This window comes from Sipha flava, unplaced genomic scaffold (assembly GCF_003268045.1).
Source record: "Sipha flava isolate LNK unplaced genomic scaffold, YSA_version1 65_pilon_pilon, whole genome shotgun sequence".
NCBI lineage: Eukaryota > Metazoa > Arthropoda > Insecta > Hemiptera > Aphididae > Sipha > Sipha flava.
This window is the reverse complement of record NW_020273605.1, coordinates 421,050-438,672: the sequence shown is the minus strand read 5'-3', so window position 1 is coordinate 438,672 and position 17,623 is coordinate 421,050. Positions and strand designations below refer to the sequence as shown.

General features: G+C 25.1%; 2 protein-coding genes across 4 annotated transcripts; one reads left to right on the top strand and one right to left on the bottom strand.

Annotated features, from left to right (window-relative positions):
- The first annotated feature begins 3,906 nt into the window (after nt 1-3,906).
- On the top strand, nt 3,907-11,602 carry LOC112691674 (carnitine O-palmitoyltransferase 2, mitochondrial). 2 transcript variants are annotated; one of them, XM_025566021.1, is made up of 12 exons: nt 3,907-4,179; nt 5,229-5,278; nt 5,718-6,119; nt 6,949-7,090; nt 8,615-8,771; nt 8,845-9,115; nt 9,191-9,390; nt 9,853-10,022; nt 10,098-10,211; nt 10,273-10,384; nt 10,479-10,671; nt 10,976-11,602. In XM_025566021.1, exons 2-12 carry the CDS (start codon nt 5,262-5,264, stop codon nt 11,100-11,102), a joined length of 1,905 nt encoding a protein of 634 aa, XP_025421806.1. In that variant the 5' UTR covers nt 3,907-4,179; nt 5,229-5,261; the 3' UTR covers nt 11,103-11,602. The 2 variants fall into 2 exon arrangements, with proteins under 2 accessions (XP_025421806.1, XP_025421805.1); XM_025566020.1 differs by lacking the exon at nt 3,907-4,179 and adding an exon at nt 4,382-4,581.
- Nucleotides 11,603-12,569: 967 nt separating this feature from the next.
- Nucleotides 12,570-16,061, bottom strand: LOC112691652 (histone deacetylase 8-like). 2 transcript variants are annotated; one of them, XM_025565996.1, is made up of 9 exons: nt 15,748-16,060; nt 15,199-15,382; nt 14,144-14,285; nt 13,968-14,074; nt 13,718-13,910; nt 13,461-13,633; nt 12,972-13,072; nt 12,763-12,868; nt 12,570-12,683 (listed from the first exon to the last, which is right to left on the bottom strand). In XM_025565996.1, the coding sequence occupies exons 1-9, from the start codon at nt 15,823-15,825 to the stop codon at nt 12,637-12,639; spliced, it is 1,131 nt and encodes a 376-aa protein (XP_025421781.1). In that variant the 5' UTR covers nt 15,826-16,060; the 3' UTR covers nt 12,570-12,636. The 2 variants fall into 2 exon arrangements, with proteins under 2 accessions (XP_025421781.1, XP_025421782.1); XM_025565997.1 differs by lacking the exon at nt 13,968-14,074 and having other exon boundaries at nt 14,199-14,285; nt 15,748-16,061.
- Nucleotides 16,062-17,623: the final 1,562 nt, after the last annotated feature.

The window sequence follows — 17,623 nt, the reverse complement described above, 5'->3', positions numbered from 1 at the left end:
AAACATAAAGTTCTCCAACATTATTTAGTACATGTACCTAAGCAATTTTGATAATAAAATCAAAAGCCCTTCAAGATTCCTCAAATCCGAAGCTCTAGTAAAATATGTAACGGTTTACATTTCCATAAATAATTTTATGTCTAAAGAATAATAATTATAAAATGTTACTACACAACAAAGAGAATCAAACACCGGTTTCAATGTTTGACTGACTTTTGGACGTTTTAATAATTTAAAATCATACCTTCATATTCTACAATATTTTAATAATTTAGAACTATGGTGCTATGATAATAAAATTTGTTCAAGAAAACCATAATCGCAACTAGGGTATAAAATCTGGGAGAGCTACAGCCCTCCTACCAAAACTTAAAATAACCTGTAGATTACCCCTACTCTTATAAATCTATGTGAATATATTTTAGATTCTAAGCCAAGTTGGATTTACTGCAATGTGTCTTTTTTCATATGTGACACTATTGTGAGTTAAGTATACTGTATACGGTATTCCATGTATAACATGGAATATTTATGGGATGGGCTAATCCCCCCTAGCCCCTCTAGTTGCGCATATGAAGATAACTATGATTGCCATAGTTGAAATACCTACGCAATTTTTTTTTTCGCATAAACAGTGTATACTAATACATTTTTTTTTTAAATATTTTTTTACATTTGCTTTTATAAGAAAAGTTGTTGAGTTTGCGTACATTACACAACAAGTTTAGTTAACTGAATATTTTGGTACCTAATATATTACTATTGGATTTATTCAAATGCCATATTAAAAGTGGATTTTAAAACATTTTTAATAATTAACTGATTTTAAATGTGTAAACATACCTATAACGATAAGTATGTTGGTATAGTTGAAAAAAGGTACAATTATAAAATAATTTTTTTTAAGAATGTAATATTATTCAGGTGTGTAACGTATACGCATAGCTATTAAGAAGTAAGAATATATTGTATGGTTATTATATAATCTATTCTTGCTTCTTGATAACGATATAATTTATATTGACCGAGAGACTACGTAGAATTAATAATAGAATAATGGAAAAAAATAAGCCGGCTTTGCGGGATATTTCTTATTAGGCCAATTTCATGGTCACATATCCAATGGTATTCATAGCAGCACTTTATCATATTATTAAAAGTTGTCTGACTGTTTTACTAATAAGCAGTGCTTCATCGCCACTTGTACATAAAATCATTACTTCTATTAAACTATTAAAAATATTAATAAAGATTATAAGCCGATTGACGATAATATTTTAGGCGAGTAAATATAAATATAATAATAAATATAATAATTAACTATTGTAATAATTATTTAAAAATTAATAATGATTAATACATTTTAGTTGTAATTAATAACTAACTTTTATTATTTTTTAACTCTACATTATATTTTTTTAATTTCGAGAAAATGGCCTCGTCCTCATTAATTCTAGACCCACGCCTGTATCTTTCCCAATAATCGATGTTGGAGTTTTATGTCATTTCAGAAACTATATTTTATGAACAAATTCGGCGTAGGTACTATTTCCAATAATATATGGTTTATGACGTTTGCTCCATCAGTATATACCCCGATACAATCGTTCCATTGATCAATTTACTGATGATAAATGTTCATCCAAAATTTGAAAAACATCTTCACCTCTCGTTTTTTCGGTCAATGTCTTACATAAAAAAATGTTCGCTTATATCATCAACTATCATACGTACAAAACCAAAAGCTGTGCTTTTCCACTTATATCTATACTTGTCAGATTTACTTGTAGCGAAAACATGAGAGAATCACGTACTTTATTTAATACTTGCTGCTCAATATCATCAAACGTGTTGTTTATGCGCCTATTAATTATAAGTATTATCAGATAAAAGAATTTTCAATATATCTTGTTCGGCTTTTATTTCAAAAAATATTTTCACAATTTCAATACAAGCAGGTAAAATTAACTGTTCACCTATTATATGCAGTTTCATGTTTTTAGCCACAAGCTCTCCAACTACATAACTCGCTTCTTGATATTTATCAGAAATCTTCACAATTGTTGACATAGTTTTACTTTTTTGAGATTTATATCTTTAATAAAAGTTGAAAATATGTCATATTTTTGTCGATCAAATGTGAGTGCTTAGTAAACAAATGATGTATAAGTTTACTTAATCACTTTATTCCTACAAACAGCCGACTTATTAACATAATATATTAAATTTATGAATATGGTAAATGCATAACGCATTGAATGCATTTATTTTCTTAAATCACAATTCAATGCAATCGATAGTTCACAGAAAACATTTTTCGGAAGACCGCGGCACACCAATGTGCCGCGACACCCAGTTTGAAAACCATTGAACAGAGGATCAATTTATAAAACTTTAAAATCTGGTGGGCCAAAATAAAAAAAGCAAAAAATAAAAATAAATCATTAAACTTGACAATTAGCATTTATTTTACGTAATTTACTTCAACAAATAAACCAATACAATACTTACCCAATACCTATAGCTATGTTAGCTATGCTATTGTAGACGTACATTATATTTAGACATTTAATAAATTAGCTGCAGTTCAATACTAGAGAAAAATATAATATTTACATTGTACGATCAACGTGTAAAACGAAATACCGATAAACGTTGAAATGTTATGAAGTAATTTGAAAATGCATCATGAGCTAAATAAAAATTTCGTGGATTGCCAGTTGCCCTTCTTTGAAGACGTATAATATTCCTCGGTCGTTCATCAAAAATTAGAAAATATCCAAAATAGATTTAGCGGCAAATATGATCGTTTTCATACGTTCCGAAAAACGTTCATTTACTTTGCCTGGTTTAATGCTCGTATCCAAAAACGATGTTAGATATGAATAATTAATAAACAATATAAATTATTAATATGAATCGGCAATAATATTACTGAAATAGTTATTGGATTCAATCTCAACACAAGTACCGACGAGCAAGGCTAGATCAAAGAGGGGGCTTAGGGGGTGGCTATAGTTTCGGGCCGCAAGTTGAAAGAAACCAAAATAAGCCACCAATTTTTTTTTTCATAAAAAAATGGCAAAAAATAAATATATTAAAAAAATAAAATGTTATTATAATATTTTCAACAATAGGTATACAAATAAACTAAACTTATTTTAATTAATATTTATTACAAATAGTACTAATATTATTTAGTAAAATTAAATTTAGTTAACTAAAGTTAAACTAAGTTAAAACAAATTTAGTTAACTAAATATTACAAATAACTAAATTTGAAAAAAAAAAAGTCTGGCAACCCCGTTTTGCACATCATAATGTTACAACTTTTTCATAATGCCATCAGAATTTCGTTTTTTATTACTTCTTAAATATTCCACAAGTTGGCTATTACATACAACACCGTCTTTCATCTTTATACATGTCATCGGATTATTGGCCAGTAATAACCCTCGGTCTTTTAAATATTGAACACATACCACTTCATCACTAATAATGTGCCTATATAGGTGACCACTAGTAGATGTCATGTTGAATTAGAAAAATTCACATAAAAATTCACACACACAAAATAAAACTCAAATAAAAAATCACAAAATGAGCGCGCCATTTACGAACGGAATTGGAACTGTACTGACTGAGGACAGTAAAGACATTATTAATGATTGTAAATACCTATCGGAGAAAAATATCGAAATATTGAACAAATATCTAACAAAAATAAAAATAAAATGCCCATAACGACAATCACCGCGATAAAGAAACCTGTAGATCAACTCAATCTTATCAGTAACATTCGTAGGTCGCATATTGGACCGATACCTACTTATCATTTTTATATTTATATATAAGACATTATTTTTTTCAGTGAAAATAATTGTTTTCAACATTCAGGCCCGGGCGCCCGGCTTATCGTGTTGTTTAGTATAAGCCGTTTCGCAACTCGTATTATACCTATATTTAGAGCCACGGACTAAGATAATATACTTTATGTGAACTATAAAAAAAAAAATATTATAGGTAGATAAGGTGTGAAGAATATTATGATGTCAGGAAATTTGAATTATAAGGCATCCCTCCACTTATCTTGAGCCATTTCGACCACTGGATACGCACGATTTGTCTGAGGAGTTATCATTATACAAAGTTTGATATCTATAAAACACCTGTTATCAGGTAATGAGGGCAATTACGAAGCACAATAATTATTACTGTACTACATTGCATGTATATTTGTGATAAGAAAGCAATTTTTCCCTTTCGCTAATAGTATTAGCCCAAAATATCAACGTCGATAATATGTAGAAAATATTTTAACATAAATCATAATATCAGGCATTTGTAATTTGTATAAACGAAGCATTGATCTGTCATAATGTTATAATAACGGATGTAAATTGTTTTATCGTTATTTTCTAATTTATTATTCGATAGTAGAGTAAATAATTTTAACGTAGGTACGTTATTTATTAGGTAATCCTTGGTAGGTACTTTGTATCTGGTTGTCTGAAAAAACAATCTAAAAATATGCTCTCGAAGTATCATTATTCGTGGACCAAACCATATGTATTAGAAAAAGTAAGTGTCATAATGTATTAATACTAGGTAGCACTTTTTTTTTTTTTTTATTACCGATTATTTTATTTTTCCTCAACTCATCTGTTGAATTGTTATGTTGTGAAACGACCGGCTAAATATGATATAGTCTAATAAAATACTGCAATTTATGTAACAAAATAAATAAATAAATTATCTCTAGTTCTTGGATACAACGTAAACATGTACCTAATTCCTCATATCTAAAATAACACAATAAAATATAAATACCAATAAGATATTACTAATGAGTAAACAGTAGATGTACATGGTACACTGTTTTATAGTTAATAGCTAAAATTAGGGATTTTTCATAAGCCCAATTATTTGTTATACTTTGTGAGTGTAATTTTTTATATGTATTCAAAAGTAGTACTATTACATTTCAAGACTCTTTTTCATACAGGTATTAATATTAATTATAAGGAATGGAATGTTGTCAGTTACAATACTTTTATGTAAGAAAAATTCTTCATAAACAACCTATGTATTGTTGACATTTTTTTTAAATCTATTTTAATTATTAATTTTATTATTTTTATAACAATAAGTTACAAGATCTTATAATATAAAATTGTTTGGGTATTATTTGTGTATGAATATTGTACAGTTATGCTTAATTGTTATAGATACTATTGCAAAACACAGATTCAATTATAAAAATGGTGACACAAATAAGGTAAATATTATTATGAGTTAAAATTAAATTCTTTATAAATATTATAGATCTCTGAAAATACTAGTGAACCCTTAAGTATTAAATATTATCTTATTAACATTTTAGTAAATATATTAATTTATATTATACATTATAACAAGTTTTTTCAATTTACAAGTGATTTTTTTTGTATTAAATTACATTATTATTCATTCTACTATCAATGTGTATACTACAATACGATTTTTAGTGATTAAAAATTAAAATACCAATACATTTTAACTTATGGAATATATATGGATACACAATTTAGATATCCTGCAAATTTACATATATTATTTATTTCATTCATAAATGTATCTATAGATCTTCAGTCATTTACATTTATATAAATGTCATTTAACTAATAATTCTTTAATATTTTACTATATTAAACACAATTTATATATTTGTTTCACAGGTATCATTCTGATGATTATCAGTATCTACAAAAAAGCATTGTACCTACCATGCATTTTCAACGATCTCTTCCCAGACTTCCAGTTCCAGATTTAAAATTAACTTGTCAACGTTATCTTAAAGCACAACTACCTTTACTTTCAAAAAATGATTATATGAAAACAAAAAAAAATGTGGAACATTTTGAACAAAATGATGGAATTGTGTTACAAGAGATGTTAAAAAAAAAAGATAGCTTGAACAAAAACACCAGTTACATAACTGAAGATTGGTTCAATATGTATTTATCTGATAGATCTCCTCTACCAATTAACTACAATCCATTATTAGTATTCAAGCGATCTGATAACGAGTATAATCATCAATTGTTACGATCTACTAATTTATTAATATCATCATTAAGGTAAAAATAAAAATTTAGATTTTTTTTCTTTATATGCATTTATTAGTTCAACATTTATGATTTTTTTAAATAATATGTGACATATTTAGTATCCATACCTAAAATATATTCATGTTATAAATATCATGTTTATAATTGGCTTGAAATTCTGAATATTTGCTTATGAAACTACTCAATAGTTACCAAATTCTTAGACTTTAATCCTTACATTATTATATTGCTTATTTATTTATTTGTATATTTATTTACTCACTGTTGCTATACTAAATATTACTATACTTTAATTATTCATAATTATTATGTTTAATTATTACTACCATTGATTGTATTTTTTACTAAAATAACTTATGTCGATATCATATTCTTTACAAACAGTCTATTTAGTAATAAAATCGGAGACATTCTCAAAATAATACAGACTTTTTTTTTTATTTTTTTTGTATATCGATCACATAATTTAAGAGTTTAAAATATGGTTATTAATATTGTTGTGTATATCTATTTAATATTTTAAATGTATTGACATATTATATTTTATTCCATTTTATTAAATTTACTATTTTGATATAATATTTTTGTACATATTAATAAATGGTTAAACAAATATAATTTTAATTTTAATTTAATTCACGTTGATGTTCCTTCACTGGATATTTGTACATATCAATCAAGTCATTGCATTACATGAAAACATCACTTTTGCTTAATATACTACTTATCTATATGTATTAATGAATTGTATAATATTTTAAATAAAAAAGTAATAATGATTTGAATTTATTTTAATTTGAACATTTTAACAAATGGCTTTTTTTTGTTTTAATTTTAGATTTTATAAATCATTAAAAACAAACTTATTAGAACCAGAAATATTTCATATAAATCCAAAAAAAAGTGATACAACTCAATTTAGAAAGTTAATGAAATATCTTCCAGAATCAGTTAGTTGGTATGGAGCTTATATGTACAATGTAAGTATACAACATTTTAAATGACTGTTAGAAATTTGAAAAATTGAGAAAAAATAATGTTATAATGAAATTATTTATGAGATTAATATTTTATTTATATTAAAATAAAAAGTACAAAGTATTTGCTATCTAAAATGTGATGAATGTGTCTATAATTTGTATTCTTATTATTCCTTAGAAATGTTGAGAATACATTTTGCAAAGCATAATGCCTAAATATAATTTAAACAGACTGAAAATCTTCGTTAATATTGCTGAGTAATTAAGTGCTTGATGTACTTAATATATTTAATGTACTTAATATACACTTTAAAAGTAATGTAATAATAATTATAAAAAAATAAATAATACTAATTGAGATGGATATAGGTGTAGTATGTTATTTATTATCATAGTTACTTACTTATATTCAATGTAAGATACTTGTGACATACCAACATGTATACTGTATAATTTCTTTTTAATGAAAAACTTCATAATATTCTTACAGTTATCTTGGAAAACAAAAATAATGTAGTTCACTATTGCATGTCATCAATTAAATTGTTCTTATGTTGAAAATAGAGGTAAAGGTGTTTTAAATGATAACTCAACTTTAAGTTAAATACTTTTTACTGTAAAATATTTTAAGTTCAAACATTAATAATGATTCTAAATAATTCATAAACATAAATTTATTAAGAAAATAAACTGGCGTGAAATAATTTCTAAGATAGGACTAAAACACATCTGAATATGGGTCTATTCGGTACCCCTTTATATACCTCAATCTCTTAAGAACTCCTTGTCGTTCTTTCTCTTATCACTGTCAACACAGTATTTAACTGATGATGTGCAATTTAATATTTGGAGTTGTCTTATGACAATCCAAGAAGTGACTTGTTTCTTCTTATTACTGTGTGCTCAATTATTTATTAAATATTTTCTAATTATATTATATTGTGTACTCATATATATATTCTAATATGGTACTTTTTTACGTGCTAATATGATCTCCAGCTTAAACGATTAAAATCTTATAACAAGACATTGCATATATATATATATATATATATATATATATATCGTAAAGTAATTTATTAATTATTCATTCAATTGTAGTCATATTTAGTTATGAAAAATAGATTTTATATATTGTAATGTTAGAATTCATCAAGTACATTGTTCATATATAAATTATAGTTTTTGTAAAATACCTCTATAGTCATTACTTAAATGTCAAATTTCTAACTTTGTAAACATTCAGCATTAACATACTCAAAATGTATAATGAATTAATATTATATAGGATTATATTTTAGGTTCCATCTTATTTGATCCGGTGAATAATATTTGGCAAAACTTACAGATAAATGTGAAAAAAATGTATCATTCGTTTAATAATCGAGAAAAACGTTTATTTAGTCTCTAGATATTTTTACACTAGGTTATTATGTGACAAATCATATATCGCTGGTTATTCTTTATTAGATCAAATGACGTGTCATAAAATATTTTACTTATAATTTTTTTTTTATATTGTAGGCATACCCTTTAGACATGTCTCAGTATAGTTCTTTATTTAACAATACACGCATTCCAATGATTAATAAAGATATATTACACAGTTGTAAATCAGGAAAACATATTGTTGTTATGAGACGAGGCCATTTTTACAAATTTGATGTTCTGGATCATCAAGGTATTTTATTTATTAATGACCATAAATTATATTATATACTAGAATGCATTATTTATAATTTATATATTAATAGGCAATATACTGGAACCTAGCTTATTACTATCAAAATTAAAATATATTTTAAAAGATGATATTGTCCCATGTGAACATCCCATTGGTATTTTAACAACGACTGAACGTAATAATTGGGCAAATTTAAGAAATAATCTGATCAAGTTAGGAAATGAAGAATCTTTGAGTTCAATTGATGATAGTCTAATGATGATTGCTCTTGATGATGAAAAACCTAATGCTAATCCAATATCTATTATTAAGCAATATTTACATTCTGATGGAACTAATCGGTAATAATTTTAATTACATACCAGTTTATTTTTAATAATCTTTATATTTCTAATATTCTCAATATTTATTTTTAGTTGGTTTGATAAATCGTTTACATTAATAGTTTGTGCTGATGGCACATCTGGACTAAATTTTGAGCATTCATGGGGCGATGGAGTTGCTGTGTTGAGATATTTCCAAGATATATCAAAGGATTCCACTGAGTTTCCAAGATGTCATCCAGAAAATTTAAACCAAGACTTTAATTCAGATATATTAGATGTGAAAAAATTAGGTAAATATTCATATTCGTTTTATATAGAATTATAAAATGTATTATTTGTATTTTTATGTGCCTGTATAATAAATTTTTTTTTTTTGTAATTATTCAATGCATCATTATTATTGGTAAATCATTGATATCAATCTACATATATTGTATTCATATATAATATTCATTACAATTATAAAAATAATTTTTCAATTATTAAAAAGTTACTTTGAAGTCTTGTTTTATATTCTTCATAAAGGCAGGTAGACTCTATAAGAGATATAATTGGACATCACTCCCTGAAAATTATTGTGACATTGTAATGTACATACTTATGATGAAAGAAAGAATAATGAAGATATGTTTTTTTTTAATGAAAACTTAACTGTGTATTTATATATGTATGACATCTTCTATTAATTTCAAATTTTTTTGGTTAATATTTTCTTAGCTTTAATATTAAGTAACTTATTATTAATTTTATAGAATTCAATTTGGATGATCAAATGAAAAGAGATATTAAGAAATCAATGAATGAGTACAAACATACCTATGAGTCTTTAGACATAAATTACTTTGAGTTATTTAACGTTGGTAGGAAAATGTGTAAAAAATATGGGATTAGTGCTGATTCCTTGATGCAGTTATGTTTTCAGGTAACATTAAAATTTAAATGTCTTGTTAAATAACTTCTATATTTTTATATATTTATTAGTTAAATTGAATTGCAGTTGGGATATTATAAACTGCATAAAAAACATGTTGCTACTTATGAATCATGCAGTACAGCTGCATTTAAACAAGGACGAACAGAAACTATAAGACCCTGTACCAAGGAGACTTCTGTAAGTTTGATTTTCGCTGTTCTTCTACTAATTTAAAATAAATTACTTTGTTGTACTTTAGGATTTTTGCCATGCTGCTTGTAGTTCAAATAAGCCTTCTAACAGTGATTTGGTGAACATGATAAAACAATGTTCAATTGAACACGGTAAACTTGTGAAAGATGCTGCCATGGGTAATAACTAATATTTCATTGGAAACAAACTAATTTTAGCATTATATATTTTATCAAATATTATATATTGTTGGTTTTTTCATTTCCTTTCTAGGGCAAGGTTTTGATCGTCATTTATTTGCTTTGTTGTTACTAGCTAAAAAAAATGGCTTGAAAGTTCCAGATTTATTTACTGACCCTGCTTATAGTCAACTAAACCATAATATTTTATCTACTTCTAGTTTAACTTCAGATTATGTATATTTGGGAGGATTTGGACCGGTTATGAAAAATGGTTATGGTATTGGGTAAGCTTAATATTAAATTATTATTACCTATAATAAACTTTAAGAAAGTAAATTTAAAATATTTTTTTCGAGTATAATTTAAGAATAATAAAGTCAGAATTAAACCTACTTAATTTATTGATACAGGTAACAACTATTTTTTTTATTAATTATATACTTGAAATTATTATATTTTGCATATATTTTTACTAGTAATTGACAAAATATCTGATAATTTAGTGATTTAATTAATAATCGCTATAATATAATTACTATCACCAATGAATTCATTAATTTTAATTATTATTATATTTTTTATATATAGATACACAATTCTTGAAGAATACTCTGGTGCTATTATAACAAACTACAAAGAACATTCTGATGGATACGAATTTAGAAATTCACTAACTCAAGGCTTAAATCAAATTCTTGATATTTTAAAAACTTAATTTGCTGATGGATTCAAATGTTATAATTAATATCTTCTATCGTTGATTATAATAGCAAATTCATTAACTATAGTTTAACGTTATAATTTTTCAAATAACCTATTACTACGTTTATATGATAGCGTTTAAAACGGTTTGAAATTAAACCGTTTTGAAATTAAGACCCATTAACGTCATGTTAGCACTTAAAAACGGTTTAAAAAATGCTCGCGCTATGTAGTTTAAGAATTTTAAATCGTTTTATATGCTCAAACCCATTTATCAAATGTACATATAAACGCAGAATATGTTTTGCATTAATACGTTTATCACAATTATTGTGATTCATGTTATCAGTTATCACTTATCAGATTTTGCTTTTATATATTTATTATTTAAATAACTTAATAATAATTTAATAAGAACACAATAAATGTTAAATTATAAATATATTATGCATCAATTTATCACTTATCAGATATCCTCCTAGAACAAACGACCAAAGTCATGATATAAAAATATTAATTTTAAAACGGTTTATAAAATATTAGCTAAACGGATTTAGTATATGTTTGTATATAAACATCTAAAAACAGTTAAATTTTAAACAATTTTAACGCTATCATATAAACATATATAATAGTTAATGCTAATTTCTTTATCTTATAAGTATTGGCATTTTACCAAAAATATTTTAGTTATAATAAAAGTACCCCAAGATAATATTTTTAAGATTTTTCTATACACATAAATTTAAGCTAATCAAATTATATGTATGATAATTGAATCTTTTTAAGTCTAAAATTTAAAAAATGAGATTTGACTTTTTTTTTACAGAACAGCATTATTTATTTTAATTTTATTTAATATTAATTTATTCAATAACAATATTTTATTTGGGTATTTTGTAACATATGGTATTAGACTAATATACTTTTATAATAAATTGTTATACTTATTGGGCCCTTATTTGTTTATTTTTTAAAATTATTATTGGTAAAATGGTAAGAGAATACTTTGTGTTAGCTGTTGATTTTTTTTTTTTTTTTGAGTATTATGTTTATTGAGAAAATATATTTTATTTAATTGTTTTGCAAAATGTATGTGTATGAATTGAAATTAAATATTTATCCGTAAATAATATGCTTTATTTTATTACAAACATGCAGATATATATGAGACTTTTAATGGGAAATCAAGGAGATGACAGAGTTTAATTATGTAATTATCATTACTTATAATGATTTAAAAAAAAGACCGATGAGAGTTACATCATGTAGATACTGGATTTAACACTGAGAAGTCCTTCTGTAATATAAGAATCGAATCACATATTCACAAAAGTCTCGTGGTACCCAAATCGCTTGAAATATTTTACCATTATTCCAAAATAACTGTTAACCCACATGCTTGAATGCTTTTGCAAAACTTTACTGTTAGTATCCACTTGCAAGTGAACCATACCATATTGTTATCATTTAAAAGGCATTTATAAAATTACAAATATATAGTATATTCAATAAATATCAAATTTAATTAATCAAATTGGTTTGAATTAGATTGGTTGTGAGCTTACGAGTTCTTTTACTATTTTCATATTATCTGAAAAATATCAAAGTATTATTATGTCATATAATTAATAGAATTGTATACAAATAAATTAACTAAAAACTATTAATACTTGTGATGATATTAAAAATGTTATCTAGATGATCAGGAGTGTTGTAATCTCTTCGATTTCCCGGATTGATATCTAAAGTAAAGTCTGGACCATAATTTGAAAAGTACTGAAACAATGTTAATTTTTTTAAGTAAAAATATTAATTCTATATAAACTGCTACTTCCAAACATGAATATCTTATTAACATATAAAATATAATTATATTTACTTTATTATCTGGTATGTCAGTACACAATGTATCATCTTGTCCAGTAATAACAGCTGTTAAATATGTCCAACAACGAGCAACATTTGCTTTATTATAACCACCTAATAAAAATATATAAACTATATGGTACTTAACATCAAAAGAAATAGAAATAAATTCCTCCTAAAATCAAATATTTTTGTTTTAAATACAATTTGTAATAAAGTTAAAAGATCAAAGAAATTAAAAATTGATTTGTATTTTATTTAAATTACGAATAATAAAAACATTTTATTATAAATCAATTCTAATAAGCAGAAATAGGTACTACATGATATTTTATATACTAAGAATAACTATAAATTATGAAATAATAATCATTAAATACTAATTAACTTAATTAAAACATGAAAATTAATAAGTTTTTATGTAAAAGAAATGAACAATAAAAAATATTTTATTACTATAAATGTACTAATTTGATTTAATAAATAAAAAAAATTAGAATACCTCCACCGAGAAACAATGTCGGTTTTTCCCATTTCATAACATTTTTTACACATTCAGCTAATGATTTTGGAGTTAAATTAAACCCACCAATCGGATCACCAACTAAACTATCTGCACCGCATTGGACAACAATACAATTTGGACTGTAGGAACTATTCACCATATTACTTATTCTAAATTAAATACATAAACAATAATTATTAAATCAAAAATTATATCCTTATTTAAAAACAATTTAAATTATTACATATTATTACTTGTAGAATAATGATATATATTTATCATCAGTTATTCCTTCTTTTAATGGTACATTCACAGTAAAGTATTTTCCTTTATCTATTCCAATATCGTTCAATGATCCACTAGTTGGATAAAATCCTGGTTCATATTGATGTAATGAAAGTGTAAGAACTCTATCAGTACTCATGTACGCGAACTCAACACCATTTCCTAAACAATTTTATATAAATCCATAAAACAAGTTGTATACTAATTGTTATTTATTACCATGGTGGACATCAAGATCAATATATAATATTCTTCCAAATGTTTTTCTCAACATTTCAATACTTAGAACTATATCATTTATATAACAAAACCCTTGAGCTGAATCTCTGATAAATATATAAAAGAAAAATCATGTATAAATTACAAAATAAATATTAATAATGAAAAATATTAACCTTAATGCGTGATGCCAACCGCCACACCAGTTTATAGAAAATTTAAATTGCATACTTGTTAATGCTTGAGCAGCAGTCAATGATGCACCAGATATATATGTAACAAATTTCCAAATATTTTTTACTACTGGACAATCATAACCTAAAAGTATTGAGAATATTTATATATATATTGATCAGTCATATTATTTGATAAACTTCTTACATCAAAATAGATAATTAATGTTAAATCAGAACATCTAAGTTATATCAACACACTAAAAACCAATCGTTCATTAAATGATATAGTGTTAAAAGATAATCAAGAAAAACAAATTCTTTACACTTCATTCAATTTGTGGAATATAATAATTACTAAATATTAATTTTATAAATATATTTTAATACTGAGTACTTAAATTGATCTTATCTAATTCATTTTATAATAATGGATAACTTTTTTCAAAAAAAAAAAGAATATTAAAACAAACAAACATGCAAACATTTTGTTGTAATAAATAACCAGGAATCGGGCTTTATTTATTTGCATATTTGTTCGGAAAGTAAATAGAATAAATCTGATACTGTACAAATTTTTATTGTGGTGTTTCAAGTTGAAATTAAAAAGTTTATTGTGCTTATTTTGGATTTTTCATATTCAATTACATATTTTTGAAATTTATTAATTTAAACAGCATGTTTTCAAATAATTTAAATTAATTAACAATAAATGCATATTTCAGAGCATATTTTTATATTTTTTGGTGCATATGTATGCGCATATTCTTAAGATTTTAAGCACATAAATTCTCGAGTCCTGTACATAACCCAAGTATTTATGTTTGAATATTAATATCAATAATATTATATATTATATATATAATAAAAACATAATTATAAAAGAGATATTATATACATAATATTAATATGATTTATATGATTATATGAATTAAAAAATCATCAAAAACAAATTTATTTATAATTTTTATAACGCTAAGAACTTTTATTAAGTTTTTAAGTAACATATACATATAAAATTGAAATTTTTATTTTTACTTGTTTTTAAATATGTTTACCTAATCCGTATTCTTCTTCATCTTCCAAGATAGAACTATTATTGTCATCTAATTTCTGAAGGAAATCAATATATGCACTTGAATGAAAAGCAATGAGATCTTCATATGTTGAAGGTATGACATTCAATATATCCATGTGATCAAAAAGATTACATGCCTTAATTAGACTATCAACCAAATATGCCTGAAATGTAAATACATATATTTTTTAGTAGATTTATAACACAACAATTACAAAATATTTAAGATAGGTACTAGAATAAAATAAATAGTATTATAATAATAAATATTAATTGTTAAAATTTAGTATAAAATAAAATCTGTATTGATTATCCAAAAAAAAATAAAAATACTGATTCAATCTAATGTTAATATATTTGCATATGTAGTTTGCAGAACATAAAAAGCAAATTTACTAAACGTTGGTATAACAAACAATATTATTTGTAAAAACAGTAATAGTCCGTAATAGGCATGGGACTAAAACTGAGCAGTCGAGAAAACTATCAAATGAAACAATTGGTGCCCATTAATATCATCAGATTTTACCCGTTCTCCAATGTTTGGAATTTTGCTGCATTCTTCAATCAATTGTGAATCGGAAATATAACAAACATTATGGTCCATTGTTGCTTAAAAAAGAAAAAAAATATTTGCCTCGGAATTGAGAATCACATGCAAATGAACCACCAACGAAAACTGTGTTTAATTAGTACATAAAATATAAAATCCAGTCTACTGGCACTAGTCGGTCAACGATCGACCGCGAAAAGAAAAGACCTACATGGCTACACTACAGTCAGAAGAGAATAACGAAATCACGTTACGAAATACTGCCGACAGATATTAGAATTATCAATACTGATGATACATACCTCTTATCACTATTAGAGATAAGAATTTTTCCGAAACCCGCCAGTTTCTGATTAAAGCCGTTTTCACATGAGAAACAACTCCCAGATGACGTAATGGATACTTAAGTAACGGCTGTTTGAGTTGCGTGTTAGTGAAATACCCATAAGTAACCCATCGCCACACACTCAGCTACTCTGAAGCTACTGCGAAGCGACGAAATCTTTTTAGTCTTCTCCAGTAGAGCATTTGCTTCTAATTTTGTTGTAGCTGAGTCTTATCAATATCAGTATGTCATTATTAGTGATGATGATATTGTTGTCTTCAATTATTACAACTATTATTGACAGAGAGGCGGGTTTTATCACTCACCTAGACAGGGTCTAATGGAGGTTCAAGAATTTAGTTGTTTTTTAAATTTTATATTAAATTTTAAATTACAGAATATTTTTTTGAGTCCCTCATAAGTAAGTAATTTTTTTACAATAGTGACAAATTTTAAATAGTTACATTATTGGTAGGTATCAATTTTAATCTGAAACCATTTTAAAAACATAGGTACCTATACACATATAATTAAGAACAAAAATGAGTTACCTGTTTATTTATAAAAATATATATAAAATAGATAACATATTCATCAACGACGATTTACGATATTTTATAATAATAATTAATATATCTATATATCATAATACTTGGCTTTGTAAAAAAGTTAGCTTAGTCCTAAGGGGGGAAAGACTAATATGCCCTCTTAGCCACCCCCTTAAACCCGCCCATTGACAGGAAAATTAAAATAACGTGGTGCTATCCTTACACTGAAAAAAACATTCACTGTCGCTTATTTGTTACAGCTAAAGAGCTAGAAAAAAATTATAGATTAACCTGAATTAAACATTTACCTGGAAAGTTCATTTCCTTCCCAACTTCTATCCAGCCCTTCTCCAAAACATTTTTTTAAGTAAATATTGAGGCACAGTATAATTATAAAGTTCGGGCCTTTTATCAACTTCACCCATAAACTTTATGTTAAAAGCGTGTTCGACCATAGTTCTATGATAAAACTCAAAATAAATGTCAAAACTCAAAAGATAATGACTGAATTATACACTTGTATATTGGGAGACCCAAACGAGACAGGCGACCTTATTTGCAAGTCGCGCGCGAGATTAGTAGAATACACTAGGGTGACCATACTTATGAAAAAAAAAAACGGAACAAATATGTTCTCTAAAAAAAAGACCACATTTATTTTAACTTCTATATTATATGCAATAAAAATAATTTTTAATTGGTTTAATATTTTAATTAAACATTGATTTGCATTCTTTTCTTGCTGTGAGATTGAAAAAAATTACTTAAAATATTCTTTATTTTTATTGAGTTGATATCGATTGTTCATAATTTTCTTTATTATATCCTTTGACATTATATTTTTTTGATGAACTGATTGCATTTAATAGTTTTGGTTGTGTTAACAAAAAATCATAAAAATAATTACAGGAATATTTATTAAAATTATTTTTAAGGATTATTATTGCTTTGATAGTTGGTACGAGAAAACGATTTTTTT